This window comes from Schistocerca americana, chromosome 3 (assembly GCF_021461395.2).
Source record: "Schistocerca americana isolate TAMUIC-IGC-003095 chromosome 3, iqSchAmer2.1, whole genome shotgun sequence".
NCBI lineage: Eukaryota > Metazoa > Arthropoda > Insecta > Orthoptera > Acrididae > Schistocerca > Schistocerca americana.
The window spans coordinates 242,356,985-242,379,688 of NC_060121.1; the positions used below are offsets into that span (position 1 = coordinate 242,356,985).

Sequence of the window (22,704 nt, forward strand, 5' to 3'; positions counted from 1 at the left end):
TTGCACATAGTTTTGTTTAACCTGGAATTTTTTTACCAATGATATTTCTACAGGTGTAAGCTGTTGAAGAAAACAGAGGACATAGCTGCAATTTTAAGACAAATCCATGGTGTAAATACCCACAAAGTGCTGTGGCTTGGTGAATTATGAGTCAATTCTGGCTATGTTGTCATGCAGGGCTGAATGGATAACACAACTACAGGAACAATGGAATGGAAATCACTTCCAGCTAGTGAGGCATACTTATTATCTCATTATTCTGCATGTAGGTACCTTTTAAGGTTTTCTCATGAACAGTCTTCTGTTTTTTAAATCAAAGAAGATGAGAGAATATCATGAAGAAATGAATCATGTTATGTTTAGCAAGTGATTCCCAGAACCACTATTTCCAAATCTAAGATAGCCAATAGATGTTATTTACAAAGCTCCTTACCATCCAGTTGTTGTTGCCAATGTATGTGTCATGGAAAAGCGAAAGGAGGAGATGACTGAATGGCTTCAACATCAATGTAAGCAATCATCTCAGAAAGGTGAGGTTTATAGAACTAATATCTCTCCATAAACAAAAGTTTCCCATATAAAAAATCAATGAACCAGCAAAAAGAATATGAGAATGTAGTCATTAGTCTACCTCTTACCACTTCCATCTCCCACAAATATAGTTTATATGGGCCAAAACTACAGTTTACATTGCCAGGAATAATAATAAATTTACCCTGTCTACAGTGAAAGCACTCACAAATAAAGTTGATAAGGAGCATCGACTCTGAAGATTTTAAAAAAGGTGTCAGCAATATGCACAGTAATGTGAGAACAGCAAGGTAGAGTGAAGCTGTTTTGGAAAACTCAGTGGAGGAGAAGATTATTTCATTAAATAATGACAGTGAGAGGCAGAAGTGACAGAGGCCATGGTACATGCAGCATCTGTGACAGTGACCAGAGTCATGTTGTATTGTATTGAACTGGTGACCTAGAAACGACAGAGAGGCTGCATCCCCATTGTAGCTCTCAGTGGTTCACAACCTAACAACAGGCTACAGCTGTCCCACACCGAATCCAGGGTTGTTGTGCAGTTTGGCCCACAGTGCCTCCCGCCCCCCCCTTCCCCCTCCCCAAGGAACATCTCCCACCAGACGAGTATAACGCCAATGTTTGAGTTGTAGAGTAATTATAGTGAAAGTGTATGTGGAGAAAGTGTTTGCACAGCAATCGCCGACATAGTTTAACTGAGGCGGAATAAGGGGAACCGGCCCACATTTCCCGAGGCAGATGGAAAACTGCCTTAAAAACCATCCACAGACTGGCCGACACACTGGACCTCAATACTAACCTGCCGGTGGGATTTGTGCTGGGGACCAGCATGCTTTCCTCCCTGGAAAGCAGTGCATTAGACCGCACAGCTAACCAGGTGGTCTAAAGAGTCATGTTGGTGGAATTTATTTTCCTCAGTCACCAAAGAAGTGAGGCTTAGGCATATTCCACTGAATGTTTGAAATGCATGGTTTGCAATGGTAAACAGTACAGACCAAAACATTTCTGCAAATTTTGACATTTTAACAAGAAGGCCACTATCAGCAACTAATTTCAAATGAAGCACATCTCAGCAGTTTAGTATATATCACACAAAATAGATATCAGTAACTATTGCAGCACTGAGGCACTGTTTCTTGCATTGTTTTTGTTCTTCTTCCCTATAATGGTTGCCCTAATTAAGGTAAGTTTTCTCACCACAATAAACAGTATAAATTTTATTTTATGTTAGAAGTATGTATGAGAATCAGAAAAATTAATAACAGGTTAATTATAAACCTAGCAATCCATTTCTTGTAATAAAAACGAATGAGTGAGTGCTTAGCACCTGAGCACTATCAGAGCATTGCTCCGCATCCTCATGTGCTCCTGTCATAGTTTTGAACAACCTGTAGTTCTTTTCACTGCAGATTCCAAGTATATGGAGGACAGCGGAACCTGTAATTTGCGAAGCACAGGAAATTTAAGCTTTGTAAAATCTTTGTAGAAGTCCATGACACTAGTCAGTATATCGTGCAACTGTGGTCCACACTGTGAATCCATCAGTTTTAACTGTAATCTAGTTCCAGTACTGTCCACATGCACAGAAAACGCAGGTGAAAATATGTTCAACATTTTATCTTCTAGAAGTAAACTTAAAATGCATGATGAATGCAATTTAGTAGGTTTTGGTAACTTTCACAATTTCTCTCCCCTCATTTCCAAAATAGTCAGCCTGAGCTCAGGGCAATTACCCTAAAGACAAAATGTCATGTGACCCACCTGTTTGTGGACTGTGTAAACTTTGTTTTGTTCGGTTAGTGTATTACAAAAACATTATGGATTGGAAGAAAATTCAATGAGGAAGTGGTACAGGGTGTACATAAAAACAGCACATTAATAAGCATCTTAGAGAAAAGGACCAAATTAATTGGACAAGTGATTCATAAAAAACATCTTTGAAGGAAAAATAGTGTGAGGAAGAGTAAGAGGTTGCCCCAGAACATCCATATTGTACACCATGATCACTGGAATGAGCTGTAACAATTTCAACCATACAGCACAGATGCAGACGGTGAGAGGCAGAATATGGCTACATCAAGGTAATGTATTTAGTGAATCACAATAGTGTATTGTATCATAAGGAAAATTCAAGTTATATAGGTTACAGAGTCTTTTGCAACTGTAATAAAGCCTCATTAAATCTTAGACTTTATTAGTCAGAAAAGACAAAATGTTCAAATGTATGTGAAATCTTATGGGACTTAACTGCTAAGATCATCAGTCCCTAAACTTACACACTACTTAACCTAAATTATCCTAAGGACAAACACACACACCCATGCCTGAGGGATCAGAAAAGACAGTATAATCAATATAACTTTTAATATGTGACTGTGGAAAAAATAAGGACCAAAACAAAGACGAGAACAGGAGAATTCATTTGAGAAAACCATAAAATTATGGGACAGAAATGAGGGCTTTAATTTATCTTCAGAAGACAAAATATTAGTACTGCCAATAAGCACACATAAAAACCACACAAGAGTACCTATCTTAGTTTTTGGAACTATTAGTGTCTTCCTTGAGGAAGAGACAGAAAGGACAAGTCACTGAGACCCCAAGCAGAGAGGGTCACTTCTACCAGGAATAGTTATTTTGCTGCCCAAGTAGCAAAACTCTTCTACTGCATTTTGCATAGAATAATATTCTCTTACGTGCACATTAGGATCCATATTCTCCTTTCCATTTAAGTTAATGTATTCACTCGCACGTAGATTGTCTTCAAAATCATCATCTGCATCCCTGTCATGATTGCTTTGTCCAAATTTAAGAATGTTTGTGTTCTTCTTGAAGTACAATCTGCAATATACAATAGTATAGCACAGGATTATTTTTTACAATAGAGAATGTGAACATACATATCACATTGTCCGCAAGATGTGTAAATTTACGTTTGAAAGTTTTTAGTGTCATAGTGAACATCTAGTTCCTTTGTTACTTTACGTGACTCCCATGTATCACGAACTGTCTTCTTTTTTAGCATTATAGTGCCACCTAATGCAAGTATTTTATAGATATCGTTTGGCACCATGTCAAAAATGTTTTCCAAAATTACTTTCTTCTTCCCTTTTCTGCCTTTCATCTTTGAAACAAAAGCACCTAGAAAAAAAAAGTATTTCTTTAAACTTGTATTCCAGATTAATTGGATGTAATGGAACATAAGAAATAATCTTCACATTTAAAGAGACACACAAAATTAACTTATTACCTAAGGTGTAATTACATATCCTAACTGAATTGCTCATGCAGTGACATATTCAGTGGAGATTTCGGTCTCAGTATGCTTCGCTACTTGTTCCTCTATCTGTCATGGTTTTCAGTAGTAATGCTAATTGTGCAGTAACCCGTTGGTTACTACACCCTCTACTCACAGCAGACATATGCTGCACCACTAAGGGAAATGCAGTGCGCACCAGTGTCCAAGTGGTGCGCCTGCAATTACAAGGGTGGTTTGAAAAGTTCTCGGAACGGAATAGAAAAAAAGTACTTACATCACTGAAACTTTTTTTATGTTTCAATGTAGTCCCCTTGTAGATTAATGCACTTGGTCCAATAATGTTCCAGTGCCTTGATCCCATCTCAAAAATGAGTTTCCTCCAGGCCTGCAAAATAGTTGTCAACTCCAGCTATCAATTCTTTGTTTGAAACGAATTTTTGTCCTCCAATAAAAATTTTCAGTTTTGGGAAGAGATGGAAGTCTGACGGAGCCTTATCAGGTGAACAAGGTGGATGTGGCAACAATTCATACCTTAGTTCATCTAATTTTGCCATGGCTACAGTACGTTTTTGATCCAGCGTCAAGAGTCACGGCATCCGTCTTGCAGATAATTTTTTCATTTCTAATTCTTCAATTGAAATGTGATATACCCTTTCAGTTTCAATCGGCGATCCTCCATTACTATTTTGTGCAGTTTTGCAATGATTTCTGGAATACTAACACATCTTGGCCGACCACTGTGTGGATCATCTAAGCTCTCCTGAGCATATTTAAATCCATTTGTCCATCTGGCAACAGCTGAATATGAAGGAGCAAAATCCCTCAGTGTATTCTGGAAATAGGCATGAATCTCCTTTGCTTTCACACCTTTCTTTACAAAGTACTTAAGTCACATGCTGACCTGAACACTTATGGCAGGCCATAACAAGGTGTACCATCTCCTATTTGATGGCTGGCCAAAATACATGGTGGCATGCCAACGTCTTGTGCAAGAAATCCCCCAGTGACTCTGCAATAGGCGGAAGATCTCTCGCCACAGAGCTGCTGGAACCACAATGTGAGGAGTAAACCCTTCCTTTGACAAGAAAATACCACCACTCAAAATACGGTGGTGCAGTGCATAAAAATTCTGAAGAGGACCCAATGCCCGGCCTGGCGGATGGTCAGTCCACCCATGTTGTATCATAAGTACATGTGCCAGAGCACCAGATACTCTGCTGCAGCAGAGGCAATATTTGAACTGGTGATCGGGTAGCCCTCCACTGTGTGTCTTGCCTCCATATTCAGCTGGTTGATGAGGGATCAGGGCCCAGGGGGAGCCAGTACAGAGTGTCTGTATTTGCATGTTGCGACATGGGATGAAAATGAAGCTTATAACTGTACCAGTTCAATGACAGAGCTCAGTGTTAAAGATAATGAGTGGCTTTGTCTGGTAAGGACACTTATGGGCTAAAAAGGGGAAAGAGGGCTTATGGTTGTTAATTAAATGAAATTTTGCACCATGAAAGAATGTGAACTTTTTAGAGGCATAGACAATAGCAAGAGCTTCTTTTTACCCTGCGAATAATGTTAATGAACCGAGTTGAGTGTTTTCAACACAAAGGTAATAGGCTGTTTGGAGCCTTCTGAATGGCGATAGGCCAAAACTGCCTCATCCCTTTACTGGAACACATCCATGGCCAGGACCTGATGCTGACCGGGTTGAAATGCTGCTTGACTTGATGCAGAGTGAAGACTATCCTTAAGCTGCACAAAAGCATTCTCACAGGCTGCAGACCAAACAAAAGGAGCCCTTTTCCAAAGCAACAAATGGAAGGGGTGCACGATAGTAGCTGCACTGGGAATATACTTGTGATAGTACGTCACTTCGCTGAGGAATGCCAGGAATTCTTATAGATTAGATGGACAGGGAAAGCTGTAATGATGGGACATGCTGTTCCATGGGCGCACGCCCTGTCAGGAAGTATCATTACCCTAATAAGCAATAGATGGCAGGAAAAAGTGAGACTTGGTGAGATTACGTGAGACTTGGTGAGATTACACTTGAGGCTTGCAGCCTGTAGAGCAGTAAACACAGAATGGAGTTTACATAGGTGATCCTCCGTGGTAACACCTATCACAACAAAGTCATCAACATAGTTAATGCAGTGATGGGGCAACCAGCATAACCAGTTCTAAAAAATCATGAAAAGATGGCGGACACACTAGCAAACCCGAACACTAGTTGTCAATAGTGGTAGAGGCCAAAAGGAATTTTAACCACAATCAGCTGTTTTGATTCCTTATCCAACAGAATCTGAAGATAGGCTTCGTCTCCTCCGGGCTAGGCAGGAGATGAGTTTCTAAGACTGCCTGTGCAGTAATAGTGGCATTTAAATCGCCACAGGGCAGGATCTGTTCAGATAGCTTCTTTATGATCACTAAGGGCCTAGTCCATTCACTTTAGGAAATCAGTCTAATCACTCCCAATGACATTAAGCAATCCAGCTCCACTTAAACGCACTTGCAGAAAGCAACTGACACAACCCCACCTGAAAAAAGTGAGGGTAAACAATGGGTTTGACGGTGATGTGTGCCATGAAATTGTTTGCACAACCTAACCATGGGGGCAAACAGATCTGAAAACTCAGAATACAAGGAATGCAATTCATCATAAGGTTTTTGGTCTGGCACTAGATGCATTGCATCTCCAATCGAGAAACCAAAAGTAGCAAAGGCTTCTGAGCCAAACAAATTTCTAGTACTCGCATTGTTAGCCACCAGGTAGGCAATGGAATGGACAACTGACTTGTACGCTGTGTTGATTGCAAACTGGCTGAGAACAGGAATCTGCTGTGTGTTATAACTTATCAGCTGATACTCAACACACGCCAATGGTGGGGATCCTTGTATGGTGTATGTCTGTGAGTTGAGTAGGGACACGGTGGCCCCTGTGTCAATTTGTAGGATTGTTGGTGTATCCATAACCCACACTTCAATGAAAGGTTTATTCTGTTCTCCAGCCAACAGTGAACACAATGACAAAATAATATGAGTATTTATGTTCACTGATTCCTGCACTGACTTCGGGGAGGGTGGTACAGATTGACATATCACTGCTATGTGACCTTTCTTTTCTTTACATTTGTGGCAAGGAGTCCACCAACTGAGGCAGGCTACCCACTCGTGCTGTAGGAGACAAGAGGGGCACCAAGGAAATGGTGTTCGCTGTTCCCTCTGCTGACTACATTATTGTCTACATTGACCCATTTGGCTGATTTGTATTGCAGCTACCTCCTTTCCCTCAGTGCACTAGGCCCCATGTGCTTGGGCTGTATTCTGTCACTCTAACCATCAGATTGGTGGCCTGCTGTGCAAGAGACCTCTAATAACTGTGCAATTTTAAAAACGTGTTCCGACATAGTTCCTCAAACTCAAGGGCACATTGATGGACCTCCTTATCTGGGGCCGAATGACTGATTGTGCTTCTAACCCTGGTCTCTGCAGAAAACCCTGGAGTCTTAGCTGTGACAAACTGACACTTACAACTGAGGCCATGAAGCTCGGCCCCCAAGCTTGATACAATTGCTGTGGCTGTTTGAAACACTGGTAGAAATCGACATGCACAGTGGCCACATGTGTATGCTTGTGGTGATAGGAGCACAGAAAACTGATTCTTGCAGAGGAGCTAACTGGCACAGTACATGATACATTCGAGGGGGTACACAATAAAAAGATATAAATTATTATATAAATATAAATTATTATTTAACTAACAAGGAACTCTAATGGTTCTTGAATGAAGATCTGGATTTTACAAAAGATGTAAACACTATATCAGATGATGATACTGATGAGGAAGTGGAGGTAATTACTAGTACTGACCATGACACTGAAAGAGAGTCAGACAAAAATGAAGACAATAATTGTCAACCAGGCTCAATTGGTGAATGGTTTGTGGGAAGAGACAAAACTTCTAAATGGAGGAAAAGTACTTGCTCTGCCACAAGCAAAGTGAGAAGGAAATATATTGTAAACATTTTTCCTGGTCCCAACGCTATTGCCAGGGATGTAACAACTGAGATTTCTGGATTCCTCAAAATAATTAACATGGAAATGATTGGTACTATTGTGGAATATACAAATAAATATATTCAGCTCCAACCAGAATTTTCTGATTATCAGAGACAAAGAGACAAAAAAGAAACAATGAGAAGTGAAATACTGGCACTCCTTGGGTTACTTTACCTCTCCGGAATGAAGAAAGCTAACCACATGAAGGCAGAATTGGAAGAGCTGTCATGAGGTACAAGTGGTTTCTATTCTTGCTGCGTTGCATTCATTTCAGTGATAAAAGTGCAAGAGAAGAGAGGAGAAGATCTGATAAGTTGGCCGCAGTACGTTCGATTCTGTATGAATTTGAAACCAAGTGCAAAAGTACGTACAGCATCGGTGAGTTTGTAACCACAGATAAGAAACTTCAAGCTTTTTGTGGTCGTTGTGGATTTGTGGAATATATCCCCAACAAACCTGCCAAATTGTGCTTTGTGATGCAAAAACATTTTTTACAAGCAGCCTTGAGGTATATTGTGGAAAGCAGCCCAAAGGACCTTATACAGTCTCGAATTCAGCGTCGGAAATAGTTCACAGTCTTGTCAGTCATATAGAGGGATCCAACAACAATATAACTATGGCAACTGGTATACAAGTTGCCCCTTGGCTATGTTGATATTAGGTAAAAGGCTTATGTGCATTGGGACACTAAGAAAGAATAAACGAGAAATTCCCTTTGAATTCTTGTCTAAGAAAAATCGCGTACCTGGTCCATCTCTTTTCGGATATAAAAACAATTTGAGATTGGTTTTGTAGGTACCAAAGAAGAACAAGGCGGTTTTGTAATTGTCAACTATGCATGATACAGGTACTATCGATGAAGATTCTTTGAAGCCAGAGATTGTGTTAGATTATAATGCCACTAAGGGTGGCGTTGACACAGTCAACCAGATGTGTGGCACATATTCTGTGGCTCCTATAACAAGAAAAGGTGACCTTTGGTAATCTTTTTCACTCTAATGGACGTTTCTGGTATCAATGCCCAGATCTTTTTTACTCAAATGGAACAAATTGAAAGGTTGAGAGAATAGTATTTCTGAAGAACATGGCTTGTGACCTCATGAAACCACTACTAACAGAGCTAAAATTCAGAGTCTTCCCACGGACATAGGTAGCGGACAACATCTGAGCACGTTGAGAAGCATTCAGCTAAGAAATGAGGACACTATGTTATTTGTGGAAGGGCAAAGTATAAAGTGTTAGTTACACTTGTGAAAAGTGTCAAGTTACACCTGCAGACTCAGATGACTAGTGATTTGAATCTTGACATTTCTGAAATTACTAAGTAGTGAACATGTCCTGTCTATAAGCTGTTATAATAGGGTTTCCGTAGCCATTCACTATGCATATATTACCTTTCAACGCTGACAAAAAAAATGTAGATTTTTGAGGACCATGTGTTTAGATGTATATCAACTTTTCTAAATAAAGTATAATTAACAGCCATGGTAAATAACAAAACATTCTTTCCCACTATAAGTGAGCAACAGTGTAAAGACATTTCTTGGCTAGATATGCAACATTATTTCTAAGTATTTTCCACTGTGACCATAATAAATTGTTTGCATTAATTGCACAATAAAATTTATTATTTCGATATTATTAATGCCATTTTGAGTGACACTATATCTACCTTTAAAAGAAATAAACTAATTGATGTCAACACTGGCGTGAAAGCTTATGAAAATTACTATAGAACTGAGCAGCAAATGTGACACACAAAACGTGCCACACGACTCCTCAAGTAATAGAAAAACACGCACCTGCCAGAGGGTTAAACATTGTAAACGGGTATTTTTATTAAAGCGGGCAATGTTACAGACATAGCCTAGTAAGTATCATAGACACTGCTAGGCAGTAGGCAGCATAAGGAACATCTTTGAGAAAAGGGATTTTACAGTCAGCAGTGGTAGAAAGAAACATCACTGAGTAAGCCAACACATGCAGAGTGCAGAGGTAGTGAGTAAAGTGCAGCATTGACAGAAGTAGTTGCATTTGTGTAAAGAAACACCTTGAGATGTGACTATTATCCATTTCACAAAGATTTACTCCTGCCTGTGAGTTCCCCTGGGGAATTCATCATCACATAACGAACATCAATGCGTCACACTTTTCCTAAATTTAGAAAGTGTCTTCTTTCGTTTTACATGTAAATATCGTATTTTATTTCAAAAAAGGGGTAATACACAGGGAAATGTTAACATGAAAGCATGCTTTCTTAAGCATTATTTGAGAACTGTTAGCTTTGAAGGACCACAGATTTACTTGTTGATTTTTGTTGTTTTCTGGTTCATCATCCTGTCATGATAATGCTGGCTGCTGATTGTTGCAGATTGCCTTAAGATGAAACATATGAGGAAGACTGTTCTAACCCAAGAACACTGTGATTTATTGCTCGAACAGTACATGCACATCAAAGACAAGATACAATACATTCAGCAATACAGAAGTGGCTGGTGGAGCCTAGTTCCAACAGGGGGAGCAGCTGGCAGGCTGCATAAATAACTGCTGTCATATTAGCAGCCTGGGTAGCCTCTAGTGGGCAAATCAAGCACAAACGTCAGGTGCTATGAACTACAAAGCGGTGCACACATAACTGGTAGTTACAGCACTCTTCTTCCTTTGTGAAGAAGTGATCACTGTGCTCACATCAATTTCTTCTGTGGTTGATATAGGTTGTTGAGTCTTGTGACGCACTGCCACTGGTGTGTAGGATCAGAAATGGTGCGAGCGTTGACATGTGTGATGGCCAACCCCTGTGAGAGGTCATACGGTAGGACAGGCAATGCTGACACAGCGTCCATTTCCACATCCAAGTCCAACCACAAGGAAGGAGGTTGTGGTGCAGGCAGCATTGGCTGCAATGGTGGTGGCAGCAGCAGCAGTGGAGGCATCGGTCGTGACCGAATGGAAGCTAGGGTCCTGCCATGGCCACCTGACAGTTGAAGGAGGCACCCACAACAGAGGAGAAAGTTGTGAAGGCATCTGCAGTGGTGATGGGGAAGGGGAGGTCACTGGCCATGATGTCGGAGATGGATGGGTACTCTCGATTACTGCTGGCACCCATTCTGGTTGGTGGCAAAAACTGTAAGCCCAAGCAGCTGTGCAAGGCTGGAAGCATTGCGACACCAGTGTTGGTGGATGGCCTGGCATCAGCCAAAGCAGATGTAGCAGAGTCTGGGCCTGATGACCGATCAACAGCTCTGCTGGACTCTTTTTGCCAATAGGTGAACCAATGAATCCTGAGGAACAGGTCAAGAGTTACTTCTGGTGACACATCTGAAATGTATTTTTTCATTTGAGTCGTAAGTGTTTGCACTAGCCATTCAGCTTCCTTGTTCGACTGAGGGTGGAAAGAAGTAACCGTTACAGGGGAAACACCACTTTTTTTTATGAAAATCTTCAAATTCCTGTGATATGAACTGGGGGACATTGTAACTAGTATATATAAAAGACCTCCCACTGCAAAAATTTTGACAAAGTGGAAATTGTTGCTGCCGCAGAAGTAGACAGACAACACACCACATATGGAATCTTGGAATAAGCATCAATTACAATAAGCTAGTAGAAAGTCAAAAAAGTCCCGCAAAATCTACATGAATTCGTTCCCAAGGCTATTGTGGATCTGGCCACAGTGACGAAGATGCATGGGGAGCCGCCTGATGGGTGGCACACTGTAGGCAGCTTGCAACAATTCACACTATTTCCCTATTGATGCCTGGCCAAAGAACATGTATCTGTGCTAACGCTTTTGTAGGTGACACATCTCTATGGTCCACATGTAATAAATACATAATCTCACACCAAATAGTGGACGGGACTACAAGTCTGGGAGTAGTGTTCTCTATACCTAAAAGCGGCACTCCGTCCCAAACAGAAAAATGATTTTGTAATGAAAAATAATTTCGCAAAAGATCAGAAGCACGACCCAGGAGTTTGCCTGACCAACCATGTTCACTTAAAACAGGTTCTGCAGCTACCATGGCTGCAATTTTAGGGGTAGTTATAGGGAAGCCAGCAACATTTTGAGCTTTCACATCCAAAGTCATTCCTCTTTATCAAACTCTGAATCTGAACCAATTGGCAAATGCGATAAGGCATCATCATAGGCAGGTTGAAAATGTATCTCGTAACTATATCGCCACACGAAACGAATTCACCACTGAAGGTTACATGTTTCTTTGTTAGGCAAGGATGCCAAAGGCTAAAAAGAGACACCAGTGGTTTGGTCTGTGATGAGCTGAAACTTAGACTGGTATTTAAAAAAAAAAAATTAGAGCATACACGATCGCCAAAGTCTCTTTCTCTATCTGAGAATAGCTGTTGCACTGAATTTAATGATTTGGAGGCATGTGCAACGGGGCATTCAGATCCGTCCACATACTTATGAGCCAGGACGGGCCCAAGGACAAACTGGGATGCATCTGTCAGTAACACAAGGTACTAACTCAGGTGAAGAATGACAAACAAGGAGTCGACTGCAGCTTAGATTTCAACAACTTGAATGTTAGTCACAAGCCAGGGAAATCTTTATGTAATAATGCATGGAGTGGTTGTGCCTCAGTAGCAGTGTCTGGTATGAATTTGTGGTAGTACGCAATTTTGCACTCAGCCCTTGTGAGGAAAATTGAGGGGTTACTTGACTGAAAAGGTGCAGCCCCCGCCATGAAAACTGACAATAGTTGGGAGAGTAGTATGCTGATCACAAATCCCTCCATATCTGCATCCAGTGACGCCTATAGGCTAAGGACAACATGGCAGTTGATCAATACAATTTAGGGTCTTCCAAGACCCGTTCAGCTGGAGTTTAAAAAAATAAATTAAAATGAATTTTGCCTAAAAATGCCTGTAATTCTTTGATGGATGTGGGTTCTGTCAACGTGACAATGACATCAATGTGCTGGCGCAATGGTTTAATGCCACCATGCAACACTTCAAAACTGAAATAAATAATGAGTGGATGAAAAAACTGTGTCTTGCCAAAGATGCACTTTAATCCTGCAGACTGTAAAACAGAAGACAGAGCAAGAAGCTTCTGCAAATGATCCTCTGTAGAGGCACCAGACACTAAAATGAGATCTAAATAGTTGATGCAGCCTGGAACTGATGTAATAAGTTGCTCTAAGAAGTGTTGAAAAATGAATGGTGCACTTACCATACCAAAAGGCAAACTCTGGTATTGACACAGCCCAAATGGGGTATTGATAACTAGAAGGCGTTTAGATTCCTCGTAGAGCGGCAGTTGTAAACATGCCTGTGCAAATTCAAATAATAGCCCGCTGATAATTTTGCTAATAGCTTGTCAGGGTGCGGCAAAGGATCCCATAAAGGTGTAACTCACACGTAGGTTTTTTTACTATTGCCAGTTGTGTCGACCATTCACTGGAAGAAATAGGTTGAATAACATCATGGGACTGAACACAGTCTAATTCTGTGTTTACTTTATCCCATAAAGGTATTGGTACTGGGTGGACCCAGGAAAAATGGGGCCGAGCAGACTGTTTCATTGTAACATGAGCCTGAAATTCTGTTGCACAGCCCAGTCCTGGAGAAAATATACAGGAAAATTTGGCACAGAGAGCATCTAACTGTTGATACAGAACTAGATCAGAAACCAAGTGAACTTCATCATCAATGGAGAATCCAAATAGATTAAAAGTGTCAAAACCAAACAGATTTTCAGAGTAAGCATTGTCCACAACTAGGATGTTAATGAATGAACCACAGTCTTTTAAGTCACAGGTGCAGAGAACTGTCCAAGAATGGGAATCTGTTGTTTGTTGTAACTCACCGCCCTCTGTGACACTGGAGTCAGAGGGAAGAACCCAAATCCAAATACGCCTGAGAATTTGTCAATGTAGCTGCTGCAACCCTATTCACTTACATTCTCAATGGTTTGTGAAACAAGTGCACCTCAATGTATAACTTGCTGTGAGACACCGTCACTGCTGACACACTGTTCACATCCATGTTCATTGCAACCTCACTCAGTATTGGAAAGGAGTTACATACAGAAGCAGTGTGTCCTTTATTATGGAACCTGTTACACGTTCCCAAGCGCTTTGGACATGTGGTCCGCTCACGTTGAACGAATCAGTACGGGCATGAAGGCAGCAGAGCAGGAGACCGTCTTGTGAAGCACTTCTGAACACATTCTCCCAAAATGGTCTTGAGCATCTAGTTCCGCAGCCAATGTTCAATGGAAATAACTTCAACCTTGTAGCTTCAAACAGGCCAACCCTTATCGCCTGCGTCAGTACAGAGATGGTTATTTGTGATCATGATGTCATCATAGCAGTTATGGTTAAGACAGTTAATATATCAGTCAACAAGGTTAGAAGAGTATATCTGCTGGAAAGAGTAGATAAGCAGTTGTTAACAATGAACTGGCATCTTTTAGTTCTGGTATGATGGGCGTAGAGAAACTATGGGCAAAGTTTAAACAGACTGTAAATATCACTCTGAAGAATTATGTGCCTAGTAAGTGGATTAAGGGCAGAAAAGACCCACATGGTTAAACAATGAAATTTCGAAAATGTTGAGGAAGCAAGGGCTGTTGAACTTTCAGTTCAAAAGAGAACGTGCAAATGAAGACAGCCGACGGTTAGTGGAGATATGTGCTTCTGTGAAAAGATCTATGCACAAAGCATACGGAAACTACCACCTACATACCTTGACCAGCAACCTGAGAAAATTTTGGCCCTATGTAAAATTGTTATGGGGGTATAAGGAGTCCATCCAGTCACTCATTGACCATCCGGTATGGCACTTTAAGGCAGCAAAATGAAAGCCAAAGTATTGAATTTTGTGTTTAAGAAATTATTCACACAGGAGATTCACATAATCATACCATCATTTGACCATTGCACAGATTCCTGTATGGATGACACAGTGATAAGCATCCCTGGAACAGAGAAACAACTGAGAAAGCTGAAATCAAATAAATTGCCACCTCTAGCTGAAATCCTAGTTCAATTTTACAAAGAGTATTTTAATGACCACAATATGCAATGCAGTGCAGTTTGGTTCACCCGTGTGTCACACCACAAGTATTTTATTTTGCGTGGATAAATTAATTCCACGCTGGCTGCCAGGAGTGCTGTATTGTGTCCGTTATTCCGTGATGTTTATTCTTAGTATATAGTTTTTCCATGTTCTTGTTTTCTCCTTGTTAATTCTTAAGTACCATTTTTATACTTAGTTATTGAGACACCAGTCAACAAGTCAACTTATTCGTTTTCGTGTGAGTCTTGCCTTGATGTACACTGAGTCTAAAAGACGTCCTGTATGAATTGCCGAATGAACGATTAAAGATCTTGTCATCTCAGCATTGGAGATATCATTCTACGTTATTTATCGCAAACTAGAAGGCTAACTGGTCGGATGAGACGGGCCAGAACATAGCCCTATGGCCAAACTGGTGACCCCGATGTGATTTATCTCCTGCCTGACGCACAAAATAAAGTGATACTGTAAGGTGACGGAAAATCTGACCGTGTCCAACCTTGCTGTGTCCACACACGCCATTAGACTACCACCTTTTTGCCTCACAATCCAGCACTATGGTTTGTGTAAGTTGAAGCTAGTTTTTTTTACTCTCGAATAACTGCTGACACTACCAAGTTTGCACTGGTCGTGAGCCAGCTCGATCACCAGTACGCGGCCGAAGGGCAAGATGTGATTATCGCACCACAAGACAGTAATGCCCACGAGTGGCTCAAGGCAGAATTTATCCACATAGTATCAGCTTCACAAGAAGAACGCCTATGCGAAATTCTGACACAGGAGGACATCAGAGATCATAAACCGTCGCAGTACTTGCGGCATCTACAAAGGAAGGTCGACGCTGGTATTGTGCCTGACAGCTTGCTGAGAACCATCTGGAGCAGTCGGTTGCCACCTATCACCAAAGCAATAATAGCATCGCAGTCGGAAATGCTTTTACACACGGTGGCAGAGCTAGCAGACAAGGTACAGGATGCTACCTCACTTGCACCTATTAATGTAGCAACTGTGTAATGCGCGAGCACATCAGTCACAGTTTTGCGCGCTGACTATGATGCTCTGACGGCAAAGGTTGATATGTTGACGCAACAGATTAGCCAACTGATGTCTCGGTGTAACACCAACAGTGATTGTGGCCAACTAAGATACTGGAAGCACTCATGCAGCAGATCATCAACTGCCTCATCTGCACCTGTGACTAAAACACAGCAGAGGATATGCTGGTACCACAGAAAATTTGGTGATCCAAGCTCATTACTGTACCAAACCCTGCACTTACCCAATGCTAGCGGCGATCAGGTGTAGACACTTGATCCAATTGCCAGTCTACGTCACAGTGTCTGTTTGTGAGTTACCGGCGCACTGGCTCTGATCTGTGTATTTTCTTGCGAACAATGTTACACCGGTGTAGGCTCCATACGTCTTTCTGTCTAGCTGCTGCAAACAATTCTTCTATTGCAATGTGTGGTACACGTTGTTTTAAACCAGATTTAGGCCTACACCAAGCATTTGCATGGGATTTCACAATCACGGATGTCGCCAAGTCGATAATAGGAGTGGACTTCCAGGCACATTGCAACCTTCTGCCTGACATCATCAACACACGCCTGGTCAACCAAACCACTGGACTGATGGCTGCAGGATTCCAGTGCCACACATCCATCCAATCCGTCAAGCTGATTGAAACAGCAGAGAGCGAGAACACTGCTTTACTTTGGGATTTTCCAGCACTGACGAAACCTCCACATATGCCCAAGGAAGTGAAGCATAGCACAGTGCATATAAAGACCACCGAGGGGCCGCCATTATCCTGTAAACCTTGATGGTTAGTCCCCGGTCAGTTAGCTATTGCCAAGGTCAAGTTTGATAGTATGACTCGAGAGGGTATCATGCAACCATCCAGTAGCCCTTGGTCATTGCCGTTACATTTAGTGCCTAAGATGTGCGATGCGTTGCATCCATGCAGGGACTATAGAGCACTTAATGTCCGTACAGTGACTGATCATTACTCAGTTCCAATGTTCTGCGATTATAACTAAGCATTGAGCAATGCCTGCCTGTACAGTGTGTTGGACTGCACCAAGGTGTACATGCAGATACCTGTTGCCGAAGAAGATACCCCGAAGACGGCCATAATTGTGCCATTCGGCCTGTTTGAAAGTAAATTCATAACTTTCAGCCTCAGAAACACTGCTCAGACATGGCACAGATTTATCAACTAAGTGTTGCAAGGTCTGCCATTCTGTTTTGCCTACCTTGGCAACATATTAGTATTTTTGGTCTTGTCAGAAGAACATTGCCAGCATATCATACTAGTTTTTAAACGAGCAGACAAATACGCCATGCACCATATGCTAGCTTATGGAGTATATATGTAGACACTGATATAGATGTAAAGACATTACTGAGTTAATTTTACGGGCAGATTCATGTGGTGACCAAAACCGAAACATCAAAATAAACTTGATGTTGAAGTTATTATGCAAAATCATCCATCCCTTATTTCAGTTTCTCTAAGGTTCCCAACTCCTGGGTACACATTTCTGCCAAACGATGCCAATTTCAGTGATGATGAACAAACTTTGACAATTCAGCAAGGCATGTACCTACTGAGTGATTATCTAAATGTTTTGAAAACTTGTAGGAAAAGAAATCCTCTTGTTTTAATTTTAATTGAGGCCAGCAATTATGGTGGAATTCTAAGATGGAGAACTGCACTGTGAACCATAAGTTTGACACTAAAGGAAACATGATTAACAGAATGTAAATATGCAAAATAGTGTTGAATAAACAAGACCTATTAACACACACATACTCATTCAAACACAAAACACGCAGATGATCACGATCTCTGGCTGCTGAGGCCAGACTGCGAGCAGTTGTTGTCTAACTCCAATGAAGGCCTTTTCGGCTGAAAGCAAATGTGTTTGACAATCTTCCTGTCATGTCCATCTGCGACTCAGCATCTCTACTACATGTTGAGTAGTAATCTGACCTTTTCATAATACTGTCATTATTCCATTCTGGATTTTCCGTTGCTTGAAGACCCATTAAACCTGTATACAAAAGAATACCATAATGATCATGCCTAGATTACTGTGGATCTCTAGAAGAAACAGCGGTGATGACCTTCTAACCGTTATGCACTCTTTGAACCACTGTGGCCTCAAGGGAGAGCCATATCTAGAAATAAACTTCAAGATCTGAAATCTATGTTGCACTTGATATCCAGTAATACCAAGCACTTATCATTCTCTTATCACAGATGCGCATGTCTTCGATGACATTGAAGAAGATGCATAATGATGGTAAAAAGGCTGCATAAAGTTCAAAACCGAACACTGGGTTGAATAATTGTTTCATACTAACTTTTTCCATATTCTGTTTGCTTCAGTATGAAATAAATAAATACTGCTGAAAAATGTATTACTTTATAAATGTGCTTGTTATAACCAATTAGCAACATCATCAAAATATCCATAGTTTAGTGGGTGGTTTATTGTTGCTGAACCCACAATACTAGTTTCCTAATTAAGTGATAATGATCCAAGTGACATATGTATCAAGTATATATGCATATATTATTTTTGAACACTAACAGTGCACATAATTGTGTAAATTTCCACCAGTTTTGGAAATGATAGCCGTTACACAGATCTTACAGTGAGAAGTTTATAAATGGAGCAATATCTCAGTTTCTGATTTTGGAACTCGGGTCCCTATTGGTAATTGCAGTCCAATTATTAAAACAAATTTACAGCAATCTTTGAAAAATTTTTGGGAATGAATGATAAGCCACATGACTCTCCAGTGCCCCATAAATGCAAGTTGCCATTGCCAAAAGAATATACAAGTAGTGCACTTTTTGCTTGTAGAGATATAACAGTGATGTTGTTCTGTGTCCAATTTTTGTCTTGTTGTCTTGTTGCATAAATCATCAAACCCATCCATACAAAACTTTACATTCCATGTTTTTTTCACATGCTATTTTGCACTTCAGTTTCAATCATTTTAGTTGTGGTCAAATATCCACATTTCCTCTTATGAACTAGAAATTCAAACATGTCTTTTTTATCTATCTGGACATGTGCTCATTTGCCCTTCACTGTTCAGACTGCTGTATGTAAGAGTGTCTCTTCACTTGCACACCGCTAACAAATGTTTTTTTCATCTATATGAAATGTACATCCTGTTTCCAACTTTTTCTGTTCCTTTGCATAATGCATACTGACAACTTGAAGTTGCTCAATTGTTATGTAGGGGTGTCAAGATAATTTAGTGCCTGCATTATGTATGTAATGGTAGTAACACCACAGTCAAACATGGCAGCACTTCGTAACTGGAGCCAAATTTAGTAGTGAGGACTATATTTGAGATTTACTTTTCTCTATAACCTTGGGTCAAAAGTTTAGATGCAGCCAATACTTGCACACAGCCTATATTTGTGCAAATACAGTATGTAACCAAAAACTTTTCAAAACATTTGTACTGCTTCTGTGACAAGGAGTTAGGGGGAGCAGTTCCTGATTAAGAAAAGGGTGAACTTGAATGAAGACTGACTTGTACTATACCAAAGTACTGGTCTTAAACATTCACCAAAATTTATTTTCATAATTTTTCTAATATAAGGCAAATGAAACCTTCATGATGGATTATTCACTTGTTACAAAATTTAGAATGCCTAAACAAGTGAGGTAAAATTAGAAATACAGTGACACATACTGAAAACAATGCACAGACAACAGGCAAACATGCACAAAATGTGTTATTAGAGGAGAGAAAGGAATACCAAAAAATATGCAATCTATCTTCATCTTAAACAGGAACTTAACGTGAATAAACTCAGGATATTAAATATTCCAATGTAATACAAAATGTAGAGTTCACCATCAACAAAAGCAAAGTTAAAAAAAAATCATTGCAAAATAAATATTTTAGTCATTTTAAACTAGTCACATAATGACAAAAAATTGTACCTTGCTTCCTTGGCAGCTTCCAGTGTGATGGTCCAGCCCACAGCTGTAACTGCTCCATATTAAAATAAGAATATTCCAAAGGCTTTGCTGACAAATGCTTTGTTATATCAATAATCCTATCACGTGGTCTCTCTGATATACAAGCTGCTACACCAACAGCTGACTGGCAGTCATCCTCTGCATCATCATCATCATCATCATCAGAACAGAATCCTATGATAAAACAAATGTTCAATTACATTAGTTAGTTTGTTACTTATTCCAAAAACAAAGTCCAAAATTAATATTATGGTGTGGAATGTGTTGATTAACTTTTTCCATCATCATATGCCCATTAAAGTTCTGCAGTTGTAAATCCATGCTTTTGGCACATAAAACACTTGTTGTTGTTGTTACTTACATAATAACTATGACTGGTAGTATCACATTAAGAAATAAGAGAAACATGTCACTTATGCAATCTAAAACCTGGCTGTATACAGCTATTCCCCTAGCTACTTCCTTCTGTAAGAAAGATCAGTAGTATGAAGGAGTTGCCAAATGAAGCTCAAGCAACCTTCATCCCATTTTAAACAGGTTCATAATAATATTTCATTTCCCTGACTGTAACACCAGTAGTCCATTACTGTGTTGTTTGTTTATTCCTTTTAAACTCCCTGCAAATATTAACTTCTAAATGTCACTTACTCTCAAACTAGCATGAATAGTCAATAACAAAATTCACAACATAACATATGTTCTGTGAGACAACTGTCATTCCATCAGAATATTTCTTACTCAGAATGGGAGAACATAAAGTATGGAATGCAACAAGGTTCTGCACCGTGTCAGCTCCTGTTCTTCCTACCTATTTAAATTATCTTCAATGGCTTAAAAACAGTTTCTACATCACAATGTACTGTGATAACACCAGCAAAGTAATCACAGAATGAAAGTCCGTCCTAATACACAATCCAGATGACAACTCAACAGACCTACAACTGCTTCACAGCAAACACTAAATTTTGGTTTCAAAAAGACTAATATTGTGAGGTTTAAAGCAAGTAAAAATGTTTGGCTAGTAACAGAAATAGACACTGATGCTCAAGCATTAATGAAACAACACGAGTAAAATTCCTTGATATCTAGCTAGGTAACAGGCTAGAGTGAAGGAAAGTCACAAGATAATACAATTAAGAAACTCAGTTTTGTGCATTTTGCACATTATGTTTGTTTGAAGAGATGGGTTTGGCCCATCTCCTGAAAGATGGCAGAAGCTCCACCACATGCAGAAGCGACAACTTCGGATCCCAACACATCATGTGGGTAGGCCACATGATAAGCAAATGTGAGAGATAAGAAATGCTAAGACATGGAGGGAGGACTGCAGCTGGCATGGAACTAATGAGCATGTCAACAGAACACTGCTTTGGGCCTCAAACTGCTGTCTACTGTTAATGATAACGGGATTACGGATTGGATTTATTGGTGTTGTTTATAAAGTTGGTGAGTAATCATGGACTCGAGGAAAATATTTTGGACAGAATCAAGTGCTGGATCAAGACAGCCAACTTGGACTTTATATTCCGCATGACTTACGTAGTGCAAGTTTCTTTCCCCCAGTACAACAAATGCTGCACACTGTTGTATACAGCCAATAAACCTAAATTTTATCAGTGGCAGTAAGGCAAAAATATCACCTCACTCTAGAACATCACTAAAATTGGGTGCAATAGTGGGTGCAGAAGAGTAATGATGAATCCAATTCTTTTGCAAATGTGGCAGCAGTAAATAGTGTGCCAACAGCAATACCAAGCGCAACTACAGCACGAACAGCAGTTCTTAAAATAGTTAATGCAGCACAAGGACAAACTGTCACTTCAAATACCACATATTTAGGAGGAGGTGAAAGGATGAAAACAGCTTTCCTCAGCTGCTGCTTCATATCAAAGATCAGAGAATGTAAGATTGTCAATATTGCTTTACAGTGCTTTTGCGTTCTATCTACTAACCTAAAAAGTTATCACTGCTTTGAAAATGGCAGCTACTATCCAGAACTTTAAAGTGTTGGAAGTTCTGAAATGGTTACCATTGTGTCATCATTCTAGGAGCAAAAATGCCATGCTGTTGCTGTTCGTTAAAAATTTTTCATTGTTGCACACACAAAAAACAATCTTATGCTGCCTGGGCAAAGCCTAACACACTTTGCTTTTCTGCTGTTTCTGAGCTTTGTTCACAAGCATTTCAGATAGACAATCCCATTCTTGAGGAAATACTCAAAGTATCTATAGCATATGAGGTGTCTAGGATGGCACCACATTTTTTTGTCCAAAAAGGATTATGTCTTCCGTAAACTCCACACCCCTTTCTTGCAGAAACTCACTAGATTGAGTCTGTTCAGTTCTGCTCTGTCTTCTGTAAACTCCACACCCCTTTCTTACAGAAAGTCACTAGATCGAGTCTGTTCAGTTCCGCTAATTGTCAGTCTTCCATGCAGACTTGCAGATGGCGCCCCATATAGCAAATCTACTGCAGCTCCCACTGTAATTTACTAATATCATTGGACACTTCAGTCATATTGGTTCAGGCAGACCCATCTACCCAAACCCAACAAGTGTGCAACAGTTGTTTCCAGCACCAATTAAATTCTCGTTGTCCACACACAGAGGGACAATATTGTCGTTGGAGTACTGTCAGCCATGTTTCCACTGTCTGTTAGAAACTGTTACCACTAACTGGCTAAGATACTTGGTGAGTAACTAGAAGAAATTTATTCAGAAAGTTAAAGAGTAGGTCCCATATTTAATGGAATGTTAAACAATGATGAGTTCTTTGTTTGATTCTCATACACCCGGAACCCCA

At 40.2% G+C, this 22,704-nt stretch overlaps 1 protein-coding gene across 1 annotated transcript in view; it reads right to left on the minus strand.

The window, feature by feature from the left end:
- LOC124606745 (condensin complex subunit 2) overlaps positions 1-22,704 on the minus strand; it is a 195,570-nt gene that overhangs the window by 55,362 nt on the left and 117,504 nt on the right. The window contains exons 7-9 of the mRNA XM_047138782.1: positions 19,864-20,076; positions 3,465-3,672; positions 3,228-3,372 (exon numbers count right to left, since the gene is read on the minus strand). Coding sequence (XP_046994738.1) covers positions 3,228-3,372; positions 3,465-3,672; positions 19,864-20,076 — 566 coding nt within the window. The remainder of the gene's footprint in view (positions 1-3,227; positions 3,373-3,464; positions 3,673-19,863; positions 20,077-22,704) is intronic.